Genomic DNA, 15,296 nt, shown 5'->3' on the forward strand with positions numbered 1-15,296 from the left:
GGAAACTGACGCCATGTCTCTTTCAAATTAATTATTTAAATGTTTTAAGCCTCTGGGTTACTCTAAAGCTGGTTGATGACATTTGCCTCCATCCTGTGGGCAGCAACGAACTTCTCAGTAAATCAGTGTGAATTTTTAAATGAGTACCACTAATGGAGCTGCAGTTATGTGGAAAAAATGTTCTTTTTTTCCTTTTTCTGGGTGGAGGTATGGCTACATTTCAGGTAGGCTGATGGTTGTTGTTCAGTGATATCTTGTGGTTGTCTTAATGAATTATTTCAACTCCAAAATGTCAGAAAAGTGTGAAAAATGCTCCCAAAGGTGAAGTCGATTTTATTTTATTTTTTTTTATAGAAAGGTGTATTTTTTAAAAAATAACATTATACGTAATAGTCAATTTTTAATTTCTTTGGGGCAGTCTTTAAATATTGAATTGTTTTTGCTGATTGATCCTCGGTGCTTCCAATATAATGGTCCTGATGCTGAATGCTGTACTGAAGATTTACTTTTAAAGAGGCTTTTCCATTACATTACTACCAGTGCTACCTTTACCATAATAGAGATTATAAAAACTCATACAATCTTATGTAACATGTTGCTGAAATCACAGGGATATGGGAGTTCTATGATGAAAAAGAGCTTAATATATCCATATAGAAGAGCAGATGTAAATCCTTACTTTAGGAAAGGATCCAAAATGGACCAAGTTTCCTGCCCTGATGTGGTGGTTATGTGATCATCTGTTTAAGCCATTAATCCCTCTCTAATCGGGAACCGTTCGATGTTTGCTCATGGAGAATTTGTTGAAATGACAGCGTTATCGTGCCCTTGCAACAAATTCTCTGGGTTTCTACATGTATTTCTCGGGGGGACTACAAGAGGGTAACCATGCCTTTCAGCAGGAGTGAGGTCACTCAGATTCCAGCAAGATGCCTGGCTTTGGCTGCACTATGCTGGCCACGATGTTCCTGCTCCCTCTCCTCCTGAATGCCGTGCTGGGCTTTAAACTGTGCCCCAGCCCCTGCTTGTGCTATGAATCTTCAGACCTGGTGGACTGCAGGTCTCGTGGGTTGACCCGGGTCCCATCCAGCATCTCCCACGGCACCTGGCTGCTGGATCTAAGTGCGAACAAGGTGACAGAGGTGCACACCAGGTCTTTCATAGGACTGTGGTCACTCAAGATCCTCCTCATATCCAACAACAGCATCCATATTCTGCACCCACAGGTACGTCAGTAAGAGCTGGTTATTGTGTGTTTTCTGTGTTTGATATTTTAGTGCAGCTGTAGAAGTCTTTAGATTCTTACATCAAAGAAATAACCACACTTAAAAAGGAGTACTGCAATTTTCTAATTAATATTTTAACATGAACTGGTTATTGAAGTTCTCTTTCAAAGTCAGTATTTAGTGTCAGTTTGTAGTCTTAGTTGAGGTCTTAGGGGGTTATTATAAATTTAGATTGTGGGTGGATTTTGTCAGAGGCATATTTAAGAGGTTTAGAACTGATATTACAATGCGGACGGCACACAGTCATGCAGATGTCCTGAGCTCGATAAACAAATGCAGACATTTTTCCAGGACAACCAGCAAAGCAAATTTAACCAAACTGACAAAAGCTCTATATTTTATTTCTGCGAACTAAAATCCATCCTTTCAATCCTGAATGGTTTATCTAGTTCAGGGTTGCACAGGGCAGCTGGAGCTTATCTGAGTTATCACGTATTAAACCCGATGAGGTGAGAGGCAGAGTATATCCTGGCCAAGTCTACGCTACCACAAGGAAATGAAGAAAAAAACCCGTTCACTCACATTAACATACAGCCAAGTTAGAATCAGCAAGTAACCTAACAAATGTGTTATCTACAAGAAACTTGCTTAGATTTTCAGTGGGGCATTAGTATATGCAGTACTGTGCAAAATTCACGAGCTGAAATTCGTTTCTTAACCCTTTAAGACCTACCATAGAACCAAGTCCGCCAGAGCTTATATTATATTTTTACATGCTGTGTAGCCATTTTTGGGAGCATTTCAAGTTGCTATACATCAATACAACCATTATAGCCCAAACTTTAATAATATGTCTGCATTAGGTGCATAGTAATTACATAAATTGCAAAAAAGTGCAATAAACTACAAAAAAATTGAAAATCGGTTTTGTTTTTTTAACATATATTTCTAGTTAGAGAAATTTAAGAGGCTCATCTCTCAAAACTGTAAATACAAAAAAGTTGCACAAACTAGTTTCCCACCACAGGAAATTTATTTTGAGTGTCTTCATAGTTTTATTTTTGAAATACACCAATTTTTATACACTGCAGGAAAAACGAAAATAAATATTATAGTGCAAATTTGCAAAATAACAGCATATGCATCAAAATAAACTATTTCCAGCAGTGCAATATGAGTCCTAAGCATCCCAGAAACGACACAGAAAGTCATAAACTCAAACATAACTTTTTAAAACACAAGTATAGGCTCATAAGGCCCCGATCGTAAAAAAAACTACATTTCCGCAAAATGACGTCACTTCCGGTTTCGGGCAGGTCATGTGGTCATGTGATAGTCGCGCTGATGGACATAGGAAGTATTACAAACAGCTGATCGGATCTGCGAAGCGTGTTTCTGGAATATCATGTTTTTGTTGCTGCAAGTGATTTTTATGCAGTTTTTGCAAAGCTATATGTGGAAGGAAACTGTGACCTAGGACAAGCTGATGGCATAAGATGTAAGTACAACTCCTCCGGTTTCATATGCAAAAAAAATTATTGCGCTAGCTTACGTGGTTGCAGTGCTACCGGGATTTTGCTCCGATCGGCTGTAAAGGGTTAATATGTTGCTAGGAAGATGGGAAACGAGTGCACTTTATTCGAGTGTGCACACATACATGGAAATGCAGTAAATGAGGTAAACAGAGTTTGTACAATTCTAACAAACTTGAAAGTCAAGATTTGGTAGGACCAGCTTTTAATCTTCTGCACCACCTAAACTTTCTCTATGCTTGCACTGGCAGTGTGTTTGGGATCAATGTCATGCTAAAAATTTAAGACACTTCCTAGATTATATTGCACAGTATGATGGTATTTTACTTTTCATCTCTAACCTCCACTGGCTACAATGCAAACCAGGAAAGAGCCTTCGCTGTGTTTTACAAATGGATGTAGACAGCCTTATTCTTTTCAGGGTCGCGGGGGGGCGCTGGAGCCTATCCCGGCTGTCATAGGGCGAGAGGCGCGGTACACCCTGGACAGGTCGCCAGTCTGTCGCAGACAACCATTCGCACTCACATTCACTCCCGCATTCACACCTACGGGCAATTTAGATGTTTTTCAATTAACCTATCCCCACAAAGTGCATGTCTTTGGCTTGTGGGAGGAAGCCGAAATACCCGGGGAGAACCCACGCAAACTCCACACAGAAAGACTCCCTTAACTGCTGTGAGGCAACAGTGCTAACCACCGTGCCGCCACCTCCATACATATTGATGACAATTTAAACCAAAAAAATTAAAACTTGGATTTGTCAGTCCGTAAGAGCTGTTGTCCTTGATTTTCAGTCCAGCTCTTGTGTGTTTTGGCATACCTCAACCTTTCCTCCATTTCCCTTCCTTAAGAACGGCTTCTTGACGTCCAATCTTCCACTGAGATCATTTTTAATGAGGCTGAAGGAACTGATGAATCACCAATTTCCTGTGCCAGGTCATTGCTGGACTTTTTTACTGGTTGTTTTTTTTTTAAAGGAGATGACTGTCACACCATCTACTTATTCTTTTTGCCTCCACTTGTCCATTTTCCTCATTTTGCACACCATGCCAAGTTTTAAAGAACTAATTGGTCTTTGGAAATCACCATGTTGGTGCAAAATACAATTTCATGTCTTTCAAACTGTGTAAATTTTAACATTTTTCATAGTCTCAACAAAAGAAAGGGGAGCAAATGTGTTTTTGTCACCAGGCTGCAAATACCAAAGTGCCAAAAGATATTGTTTAAAAAATGGTTCTTTGCTAAATTGTCGATGTGTAGACACAACACTCTTTCAACTTGAACTCCCTTGATGCATTTTTTTTAATGTTTAATAATTAATAAGTCAGTGTTAAGTGTCTTAACAAACAAACATACTTCCAAAAATGATAAAAGGACACGGATGCGTGAAAAAGCAGCCAATGCCCAAAGATAACCTTGACTTTAGCACATCCATCCATTTTTGCTGCTCATCTGGTTTCGGGGGCAGCAGTCTAAGCAGAGAAACTCAGACTTCCCTTACCTCACTTACCGCCTCCAGCTCTTCTGGTAGGACAACAAGACGTTCCCAAGCTAGCCAAGAGACAGCAAGTCCCAGCAAGACTAGGACTTGCTGGGACTCTCTCCAGCAAGTCCTAGTCTGCCCCAAGGCCTCCTCCCAGTAGGACGTTCCCAGAATACCTCACCTAGGAGGTGTCCAAGAGGCATCCTAGTCAGACCACCTCATCTGGCTATTTTCGATGTGGAGGAAAAGCAGCTCTGCTACGAAGCCCTCTCAAATAACAGAGCTCCTCACCCTATATCTAAGGGAGAGCCCAGCTACTCTTTGGAGGAAGCTCATTTCTGCCGCTTGTATCCAAAACCAGAGCTCACGACCATAGGTGAGGGTTGACCAGTAAGTCAACAGCTTCACTACTATATAATATTTAACTCTTCCCCCCCCTCATAAAGACAACATTTGACCTCTCGTGTTCCCTTCATGACGAGTTTTGATACATCAGTTCATATCAGTAAAGATGTGGTTTGATGACCTCACTAACTTTTCATATCCACACCCGGTTATTTTCTTATACAAGGATGCATGAAATATAAAACAAACCACCAGTTCAGAAACATGGGTTAACTCTAGAAGATTATTTAAAGGGAAGAGTTAAAATTTCTATTTCTCCAATCAATTCAAAAATAAAATATTTCAATTAAACAGAGACAAAAAAAAAAAAGTCTGCACAGCTTTGTTTGGGATTTTAGCTTGGCGGAAAAAAACCCTTAAATTTCCCTCTGGAACCGGTTTCCTGAGATGAGATGCAATATATATTTAAAAGTTGCTGTGAAAACACACCCGATAACTGACCACGTTTTAAGTTAAACCACAATTCAAACTCAGCTGATTTGAGTAACGTGTTGTTTCTAATTTCTTTTTCCATTTTAGTCTCTGTCATCCCTGCAGTTTCTGGAGAAGTTGGATTTGAGTTTTAACCGGCTGCGGTGGCTCCCTCAGGACTTCTCTCAGGGCCTATACTCCCTCCAGGAGCTCCGGCTGAGCAACAACCTGCTGCAGCACTTAGACTCCAAATCACTGGAAGACTGTGGCAGCTTGAGGAAACTGGACCTCAGTTACAACCACATCCGAGGACTGGACATCAAGGCTTTGAGCAGCCTGTCTCGACTGAGCTTCCTCAACATGGAGGGAAACAGGCTGAATGTTCTTAAAGATGGCCAGCTGAACAGGCAGCAAACCTTGGAGGTCCTGCTGCTCAACTACAACAACATCTCAAAGATTGAGGCCGAATCTCTGGCTCCCTTGCGAAGGCTCTCTCTGCTAGGTCTCAAGGGAAACCAGCTAGAGCACATAAGGTTCAAGACCTTCCTGAAGCTCCAGACAACCAGCACCTACCTTCAGATGTCCCTCAACCCCTGGATCTGTGACTGCGAGCTGCAGCGCATCTTCGGCAAGATCAACCATGTGCGACATCTGCACGTAGAGGACTACAAGGACATCATCTGTCACGCTCCCGCTCAGCTAGCCGGAAGTCTCCTGGCTTCGATGGACAGCCAGCTGTGTATAGCTGAGACTGCCTCAGTGCTCGTCATCACCATCACCGTGATGCTCGCTGTGATTGGTGCTCTGGTAAAAGCGGAGCGCAACCGTAAGAACAAACAAGCCTCAAGTGAAGCAGAGTCCCAGGGACAAGAAAAGTGATACTTTTTACTCATTTACAGGAACTCTAGGACTAATATGTGACCTGATTCTGGATGCTGAGCAGCAGACAAGTACAAATTATCACATTCTATTCTGTTTCAATGCTCTTTAAAGCTTTTTATACTTATGAAGCAGGCACTGTAGGAAAAAGGAGAGAAATCAAAGTGGAAATGGCTCATGTAGTAGCATAGTAAACAATCCAAATTTACCCATATGTTCTGGGTAACATGAACATTAAGTGTCATCTTGTATACTTGCCTAAATAACTTTTTAATGAGACGCAAACTTTGTCTTAATCTACAGATTACAGCAAAAGAGCGCGAGTAGGGCCTAGAGAAAAGCCTGAGCACTATTCCGGTGCATGTAGGACTCATTCAACATCAGGCTACCTCCGAACATTTTTGAAATTCCCTTTAAAGGTCTTACGACACAGCCACATCTCAACCCCTTTGAAAACTGGTTGGTCTCCAGTACCTGATCTATCCTTTTTGTCATTGACCTTTTTTAAATGAGCTAAAACATGTAACATGTTCCATATGGGATGTGACACTATGGTCATATTACACTGGTTTTATTGTTGATGGAATATGAAATATTGTATGAAGAAATCTTTATTTTAGCAATGGTGGCCAAACCTATTGCAAAAGTTCATAGCAAACCACAAAACAAAACAAAACAGACTGACCAGTCTGGCAGGTTGGAAGTGATTCAGTGAGATTAGTAAAAACATAAAACCAACATATGACTAAAAAAAATTATTGAAGTCATTAATGGAATAAATGGAAGCTCAAAGGTGAATCTTCTTTAGCTAAGTATAAAAACACATTCAGGTGTTTTCTTTGTGTTGAACTACATGTTGGTTTAGACACTGACACAAGCCACACATTAAATATAAATCCTCCAAAAAGGCTTTATGCATATTTAATCACTCATCCTGGTAATTATGCCTCCTAAACACACTGCACAGTCTTGGACATGAAGGATCTGTTACATTCAGCCTTTCTTCCTTGTTAACTGAATGTTGAGCCAAATTGGGCACATCATAGAAAACAAACTGCAACTTTCAGTAAAATGAAGTGACTTGAATACCCATGTAACGAAACAGTTATTTCATATAAAATGTAAGCAGTTAAAAAGTATTACAGCTGTAGACATATAAAAGACGGACTGGGTCTAAAAAGTGAAGCCAATTGAGTTTGTAAATTTCGGAAGGAGAATAATGAGTACACTTATTTGTTAAGGCTTATGATTGACAACCCATTAAACAATGAGAGTGCTGTTTCATAGTCAGACCTGCTGCTTCTAATAACACAATGGTGAAGGTAAAAACGCGTATCTGGAAGCTTTAAAGCCAGCGGGAGACATCACATTGCCAAGCCCACCTTTTACACCATCTATGATGTCAGACAGGACTACCCATTGAAAGACTGCTTTAAACATGGTGTTTATTCCCAATAGGCCAGCATAGTCATTCCACTTCAAAAGCAATATCACATAAGACGTGCAACAAATTAAAGGAAAAACCTGAACCTTTGACCCTTCCCCTACAGTGAGGGGTGGGAGTTAATTAAACTTTTTATAGGAGTTCTAAATTGGCTGCAGGTGTGAGTGGCATACCCCGCCCCTCGCTCTCACCCAAAGTCAGCTATGACAGGATCCAGTTCCAACCTCTGGTTGGTGGTTAAGAAAGACAGCTGTATGTATGTACGTACAGGAGAGCTGATGTTTTAAGTTGGCGCTCTGCAAAAACCAAATCACAAAATTAGTGAATAATCTCTTAGGTTAAAGCTGTTTATTACAGAGACAGCTGGACTGAAGCTGTTCTGGCTCAGCATGTTGCTAAGCACAGATTGGCAATTAATCAAATTATACTTTCAGTTATCATTTTGGCCTTTTCTCGGATTGGTCTCACTGCTGTGTGGTATTTTGCACAGTACTGCTGGTTGTGGAAGAATTTATCTAAAATGATGCTTTTGTTGACAACTAAGATAAGAACCACCTAGGATAATGCATCTCAACTTTTCTTCAGGTCAAGAAGGACTTTGGAATTAAGTCAAATTTAAATTCTGTTACAAACATGGCTTCTAACAATTACAAAAACAAGGTAATGGACATAAAACTATTTGTTTGTGTTGTTCCTTTGCAGCCGTGCACTTTCATCCCTCTCTAAAACCCCAATCAAGCTGTTGCTTCATGATGGCTTTTTCCTTTAATTTGTCACCCAGCAATTTTTCCCTTTTTTAAAATCACGTATTTAAACCATCCACTGTAAATAGTGATTGAAATCATTAAGACCTCTTTTAAAAGTTCCCAGTAGGCTTGTAGTAATAACACTCCCTGTCAAGCTTCAGAGCATATCAGAAACAAAAATGTAAACATAAATCCAAATAAATTATTAACATTTAAAAAGCAAGGTTGTGTTTTTTCTTTTTCCTTGCAAAAGCAAAGTTACAAACTGGATAATCGACGCCGCTTACATCCAACCGTCTCAGCAGTGACTGTTTTTAATCCTGAGGCGTCATCGAGTGACGGCAGCTTTGAGTACAGAGTTGGGCCACGATGAAAAGGCCAACGACATCTTCCTCTGGTGCACACACCTTGGTCTGTAAAAGCTGTCTGAGTGTGTGACTGTTCAGCCATCAGTGGCTAGGATCAGTACAGCGGCGAAGATGCCCACATTATGACCTATCAGCTTCATCTGGTTCCAGAACTCCACCTTCCGAGTGTGGTGCCAGTAACCAATGTTACCATCGATGAGCAAGATAATAAGAGGAAGGATGGTGGCCAGGATCTGAGCGGCCAGGCGGATGTAGCAGCCGGAGAGGAAGGCCAGAGCCAGGATGCCAAACACCACCTCCAGCAGCATCAGAGTGACCTCTCCCCCAACGATGTGGTTCAGATAGACCTGCCTGTCCTCTTTGCTGTGCTGGAGGGAGTAAACCTAGTGGGGAGAAAATAGCACTGCAGTATTTGAACTAAAAACAAGGTCTGATCAATAAAATGTTACTCAGAAATTTATGGAATATTATTATTATTTCATATAAATGATTATCTGGTTTGTAGAAATTAATTACAAGTAGCTAATTTCATGTTATTTGATCACAGAAAGAATTCTGGTCAGACTCTGAATCTAATTTAATAAAACAGATCAATTAAAAAATGACCAGTACGCACAGTTTTGTATAAGCAGGACTAAAAAGATATACACTTAGTTTATAAAGACACTAGGGAAAATAAGGAACATCTTATATTTAAAACCTATTTAGTTCACAATGGCATTGAGTGAAAATAACAAAACCTCACACTTAACAATCTAGGTCTGGGTCGTTGTGGCAGCTGTCTAAGCCAAGATTCCCACACTTGCTTCTCCCAGCCAACTCCTTCAGCTCTCCTGGGAGGACACCAAGATTTCCCTAACAAGCTAAGAGACATTATCTCTCCAGTGTGTCTTAGGTCTGCCCTGGGGTCTCCTCCTAGTAGGACATGCCCAAAACACCTCACCTAGAAGATATCCTAGTCAAAAACCTGAACGACATCAACTCATCGCCTTAGAGACACTGATGTCTCCTCGTAGTGTCTCATGAACAAGTCAAGACACCTTTCAGAAAGAGCTCATTTCCACTGCTTGTATCCACAATCTTATTTCTTTAGTCACTACCCACAGCTCATGAACAGGTAAGGTAAGGAAAGGAAAGTAGATTGCTAAATAAACTGCTTTGCTTTCACACTCAGCCTCTCCCTCACTGAACACACTCCATGTGTCAATCTCCTGCTACACTCTCCCATACTTGTGAGCAAGACCTGGAGATTCCTAATCTCCCCAAAGTGGACTATAGCCCAACTAGCTCTAAAATCTATAGAAGTGAAATGTGTCTTACCATGCAAATGAGATAGACTCCAAGAAAAACTTGTCCAGTAGACTGCAGGGATCTGCTGCGAGGTTTCTGTCTGTATACTTCCCCTGCGCCGCTGGCCAGAATCAGAAAGCCTCCAATAATGGCCAGCGCTCTGGAGTACATTCGCACCTGTAGTGAAAAAGATTCAAGCTGTCACAATCTGAGGCAAGTTCCTACCACAGTTGCTCTGATAAAGCAATCTACTCTGACTTGTAGTGGTGGCCCAGATCCAATTTCACCGCCATGTGTGACACAGATCCACTTTTGATTAATAGCTCAAAGACTGATCCGGGCCATTGTTTGATTTAGTAGAAGTTTAACCTCCATCAGTGGTCAAAAAATGAAATTTATTACATTCAATGAGTATCAGACATAAACAAATATGTGCTCAAAAGTATTAGAGTTCATGTGTAGTGCAAAAAGACAACCCAAAAATAAACATCTCGAAGAACATATTACTGCATGTTCACACCATGCATGTTATATATTATCACTTCAGACTGGTGTCAGATATTACATTAAATAAAATCTGGCAGGCAATGGTGACGCAGAAGATCTGCTATGGCAAATACTATAGGGAGCAGCCAAAAGATTATTCAGAGGGTCCTCATAGGTTTTATTCATAGACAGGATTCTTCAGAAAGTGGGAGAACCAGCAGAATCCCGTCTCCAGTCTCTCCACAGAAAGAGACAATGATACAGTCATAACAAAAAAGAAAAATTTGGGTTTTCAAGTATTCTCTATCACAGACTAATTTATTCCTTTTCAAACCAAACTGTTCCATTTCACCAATCTTCTGAACTATTTTTATCCACTCAGTGTTTGTTAGAGATTGCTTATTTAAACACTTATTAGTTATTGCTGTTCTACTTTTAGTTAACAATATAAATATAACAAAAAGCTGTCTTTTTTTCTTTTTAGCTCAGGTAGCATATTCACTAAATAACACTAAAATCAAAGTTAATCTGTTTAGCTGACAATTTAACTTATATCTGTGAACAGAACTGACTTTTCTATCAAAGGACGTCACTCACCTTAAGCCATTCCCCATAATACACCTGCTCTCCAACGTATGATGCGTAAGTACTGATGGCAAGCTGTACGGCAGCAGCCAAAGCAAACCACCGTCTCTTCACCCCAAATGACATGAAGCTGGCACAGATCACCGCAGCGCCCATGTCCACATACAGGTACGGTATGTGGATATCTGGCTTCCTGTAGATTGTTGGGAATTAAAAGCGTGTCAGTGGGTCAGTTTTACCCCGCCTCAGAATAAAATTTTGTGTTACGTTATAGATTTACACTTATATTTATACATTTTCCGTGAAGCAGCTGTAATTACAGGATGGTTCAAAGGGGTGTGGTTGTCCACCATAGACTGAAAAATACACACCCAGTATCAACACTGAAACGACGACCAAGAAAGAAAATTACAGCCTACCCTATCTAAAATTACAGACGAGGCCAAATATAACACGGCTTCTTAATTTAAACCACTTCTTCAGCCCATCAACTTTCGGCATGGGAGTAATTTCTGCAATTCAACTCACATTAGCTAGCAAGCACATTCCCACATTTAAGATAAAAGAAAAAAGGTTGCTTCGTGTAACTTTATCCTTTAAACTCAACCTTTTCAGCCATAACAATTTTCAGCTAATACTTCTCCAATAACATGTTTTAATATTTAGACTATTTTTTCCCTCAAAGTTTGACTCGATCTTAAAGTAGCAGGTTGTTAGCGCGTCAGCTAACTTGAGCTAGCTCTCTCGTTCTTTCTTTATTTACCTTTTCGAGTCCGCTCGTTCAGCAAAGAGCATCAGCATGCTGAAGCAGTTCCAAAATCCAAACCGGGTCAAAATAAACGCCCCCACTTGGCTTAGAAACCTCAACATCTGCTTCCTACTGGGACCCGCCATCGTTGCTGCTGCACATCTAATCGCCAGCGATACAGTATCGGATACATCATTAACTTCCGGGTAACAATATGTTCACGTGTCGAACTAAAAGCATATTTTTCAGCTATTATTTTGAAAATATTTTTTTCCTGTCTTCCTATTGGCTGATGTGACAAACAGGTGGGTTGGGCCACCGGTGTGGCCCAATCACTGCACTGCCGGGACAAAAGCTATTCGACAGCTCCATCTGCAGGAAATGATTCGTAATTACAGAAAGGTTTAGAGGTCATGAGAGGAAATGATAGTTGACCTCCATTGCTCTAAATAGAAAAGGCTTGGATATCTTTCTCCAATTAAAAAAGATCGTCTTTTAATATTGATTCATTTTTAGTGAATTCATTAAGGCATTCATTAATTTTTCTTCAATAAAACAAGAAAGATTAGGCGACTTAACGTCAAGTCATCTAGTATCCCTTAACAATAACTATGCAAAAATATTTGTAAATATTTTCTTTTCTTTTCTTTTTATTGAAAACTGAATTTGTATACACCCCCAAAAAGCTTGTATTTAATAGATTAACGCTGTTGCTTAAAAGCATTAAGTTTTATGTTGTATAGTTGTATAGTTTACACATATTAACTTTTTATATTCAAAATATAAAAGCAAATATTTAGTGCGAGTCTTACTAAAATATTTATTTATATATAATACAGTAAATATTCTATATAACCTCTTTGGCTCTGATAAAAGCCTCAGTAATTTATATTGTCAATTTATCAGGCCCTGTTGCATCTTAAAGACTTCATAGTATCATATTATCCTAATAAAGCATTTGCTCTAATACTCTAATACTGCTCTAATACTGTAGGGTCAGTAGCTTACAATATAAAGTGCCAGGAGGTAACTGCTGTTGTAAATTGTGCTACATAAATAAACTGAATTGAATATTTTTTGTTTTTACTCTTGATTGTTTATTGTACTAAGGTAGCCAAAATCAAAAATTAAAATATCTTTAAACTTGATTCTGGTTTCATTCAATTACAATTTTTTTTTTTAAACTTGATACTTAATTTCCAACTTATAATTCATGTATTTTTTGTGTAACTGTGGAATATAAATTGGCAGTTTGTTAAAACTCTTCCAATCCCATATAAATGCTATGAACACACCAGTGACGGTCCTGCTCATTAACAAGTGTTCATAACAAAAGAAATATTCAAAAAACAATAAAATAAATTGTCAAAGCCACCAGTGACAATAACAAATACCTGTAAATGACATTTAGCACAGCTGTTTTGCAGTAAAAATGAACTCAAGGTGGGGAAAAAGCCTCTTCACAATGAAAAGGAGTGTTTCTGCTCTGCTGCTAATCCACAGTGAGGTTAATCTTGAGTAAATGAGACTAACCCAGATTCTGATAATGGCTTAGTGTGAGTCCTACTGAAGGTTTAGTGGAGGCCAATTAGCTTTCCATGTCTGTCAGATGTCAGTTGGAGGTGATGGGAACAAAGCGGTGAAAATGTTAATGCTTCCAGATTGAGTGACGGCAGCTAAATGCTATCACTTTAAATGAAATGAATGGCTTTCAGTTAATGTTCAATGTGTTGTTTTAATAAATTAATAAAGTACTGCCAATACAAAGCTGAAAATAAACCCACATTTGAACAAAAATGCTTTACTCACCAAAACATATTCTACAGAAACAGCAAGATCAGAAACCCTTCCTTATTGTTTTATGATGATCAGCAATATCACCCACCTTTGTATTTATTTTCACTTCTGTAACTTATTTCCAAAGTAAAACTATTGTCAGTACTTTAACTGAATTAACACTAATGATAACAGAAATATGCAAATATCCACACATTCTTCACTGAAGCAATGCAGATAAGTGAACAAAAAACATATTACTTTTTTCTTGTACTTTCTCTGAAGGACATTTCTAACAGCTATTTTTGTGCAAAGCTAACAAGTGATGCCACTAACTGTACTTCTGTCAAAAGCATGTCTTTGCTTTGCACTTGTGTGTACTGCGTATGTTTTTTTGCCCTTTTTTCTATACATCTCTCTTCTCTCTACATTTCTCTATGAATCATGCAGATAAGCACAGATGATAGATAAACCAATAAGAAGCCTTTTTATTCCTGCTATTTTGTTTTAAATCACTTTGATGTCAGAAAAGCATGCAGTGATGTAAACATAATCAATAACTTTCCTCAAACGAGTTAAAACTGAACTAATGAGTCTGTCATGAATATGTATTGAATAATGATTCTGTAATAACTTCACAGATTCCACCATGGTCTATTTTGCAAGATCGACCTTAAGTATATCTGCAATGAGTCTGTGGTACCACAACTCTGTGCACTGTATTGTTATTCCCAACTACCTGAAATCACAACTATCAGTTTAAACAAACAATAGTTTTGGGTAAAACCTCTTTGGGGGACAGACCACATGTATCTCAGAGCATATCCTCTGCAAAGGATCTGCTGTTCCCAACTCTATCATTTCTATGTCCATATCTCACTTTCTCCAGCATGGCGTCAACAAATTGAAAGGATCTGTGTTCCCTTGCCTTCCTCCTTCCTGTTTAGGGGTCACAGCTCCTGATTGTTTAATCTCATCATGAGGGATTGGTGACATCAGGCCCAATCCTGTGCCGACCTCATCCAAAAGCCAGCACCGGGGATCAGCTGGGATGAAGAGCAGTGGGGCAGCACAGATCAGTCAGTGAGCAGAAGCGATCGGACTACAGTGAGGCACACAGTTGATGAGCTCTTAGGGGCCAGCACATTTCTCTGACTGTTGGGGACCCCGCCATTCAACAGGTAACGACACTGTTTCTTTTTTTGAAATCTTTTTTTAAAATTGAGGATTTAAACATAACTTTGACCATTAGAAAAATCTAAAGACATTACGATAGTTAGTAAAGTACACTTTTTCAATCTGTTGTGACATTTAACATATTTTGATCTGTAATTTCTTCTCACAGCCAGGATGGCTCGGGATATGTCAGATAAGGAAATCTTGAAAATGGAGCTAGACCAGTTGAAGAAGGAAGTTAGCACACCTAGGACACCAGTAAGTGCCTCTTCTTTTAGTACAATTAGTTTTAACTTTATCCACCAAAGCCTTTTGTAAACATTTAATTAAGATTAATTTTAAATGACTTGTGCGACTTCCCTGATCTTCTTTGTTTTCATCTTTCCGATAATTAACAGGTGAATGCAAACTGTACAGACACAATTGCTTTTGTGGAGGGACTGGCCCCGAATGATCCGCTGATTAAGGGTGTTCCCGATGACAAGAACCCTTACAAGGGAGACAAGGGCGGCTGCATAATAACATAGCACATAGAAATCCAAGGAAAAGTCACACAGTTTTTTATGAGAGTTGGTTGCATTGCTGTGATATTCCTGTAGCCTTTGTGGATAAAATGTACAGTAGAAAGAAAACTGAAATCTGTAATGGATAATTCCATCACTGGATTTCTGTATGCACCTGTGGATATTCTTTGTCAATTTATAATTAAATCCAAATAGCTGTGCAAAGCTTCAACCTGAC

General features: G+C 39.3%; 3 protein-coding genes and 1 long non-coding RNA gene across 5 annotated transcripts in view; 2 read left to right on the plus strand and 2 right to left on the minus strand.

The window, feature by feature from the left end:
* The window catches only part of LOC309713108, a 147,392-nt gene that overhangs the window by 123,649 nt on the left and 8,447 nt on the right, over positions 1-15,296 (minus strand). The window lies entirely within an intron of this gene.
* LOC309713103 (uncharacterized protein) lies at positions 15-8,288 on the plus strand. Of its 2 annotated transcripts, XM_082544462.1 has the most exons (3): positions 15-224; positions 903-1,226; positions 5,166-8,288. In XM_082544462.1, exons 2-3 carry the CDS (start codon positions 930-932, stop codon positions 5,934-5,936), a joined length of 1,068 nt encoding a protein of 355 aa, XP_082400588.1. In that variant the 5' UTR covers positions 15-224; positions 903-929; the 3' UTR covers positions 5,937-8,288. The 2 variants fall into 2 exon arrangements, with proteins under 2 accessions (XP_082400588.1, XP_082400587.1); XM_082544461.1 differs by lacking the exon at positions 15-224 and having other exon boundaries at positions 237-1,226.
* On the minus strand, positions 6,822-11,804 carry tmem101 (transmembrane protein 101). Its single transcript, XM_082544464.1, has 4 exons — positions 11,619-11,804; positions 10,868-11,048; positions 9,815-9,961; positions 6,822-8,877 (listed from the first exon to the last, which is right to left on the minus strand). Exons 1-4 carry the CDS (start codon positions 11,747-11,749, stop codon positions 8,569-8,571), a joined length of 768 nt encoding a protein of 255 aa, XP_082400590.1. The 5' UTR covers positions 11,750-11,804; the 3' UTR covers positions 6,822-8,568.
* gngt2b (guanine nucleotide binding protein (G protein), gamma transducing activity polypeptide 2b) lies at positions 14,422-15,290 on the plus strand. Its single transcript, XM_082544466.1, has 3 exons — positions 14,422-14,560; positions 14,725-14,813; positions 14,954-15,290. The coding sequence occupies exons 2-3, from the start codon at positions 14,730-14,732 to the stop codon at positions 15,080-15,082; spliced, it is 213 nt and encodes a 70-aa protein (XP_082400592.1). The 5' UTR covers positions 14,422-14,560; positions 14,725-14,729; the 3' UTR covers positions 15,083-15,290.

This window comes from Aulonocara stuartgranti (genome assembly GCF_965226115.1).
Source record: "Aulonocara stuartgranti genome assembly, chromosome: 8".
NCBI classification, from domain to species: Eukaryota; Metazoa; Chordata; class Actinopteri; order Cichliformes; family Cichlidae; genus Aulonocara; species Aulonocara stuartgranti.

Coding starts and splice junctions, on each gene's coding strand:
- tmem101 (XM_082544464.1), bottom strand. CDS start 11,749: ATGGCGGGTCCCAGTAGGAAGCAGATGTTGAGGTTTCTAAGCCAAGTG. Junction 11,049..11,618: donor GAACGAGCGGACTCGAAAAG/GTAAATAAAGAA, acceptor AACAATCTACAG/GAAGCCAGATATCCACATAC. Junction 9,962..10,867: donor ATTATGGGGAATGGCTTAAG/GTGAGTGACGTC, acceptor TTTTCACTACAG/GTGCGAATGTACTCCAGAGC.
- gngt2b (XM_082544466.1), top strand. CDS start 14,730: ATGGCTCGGGATATGTCAGATAAGGAAATCTTGAAAATGGAGCTAGAC. Junction 14,814..14,953: donor TTAGCACACCTAGGACACCA/GTAAGTGCCTCT, acceptor GATAATTAACAG/GTGAATGCAAACTGTACAGA.
- LOC309713103 (XM_082544462.1), top strand. CDS start 930: ATGCCTGGCTTTGGCTGCACTATGCTGGCCACGATGTTCCTGCTCCCT. Junction 1,227..5,165: donor TCCATATTCTGCACCCACAG/GTACGTCAGTAA, acceptor TTTCCATTTTAG/TCTCTGTCATCCCTGCAGTT.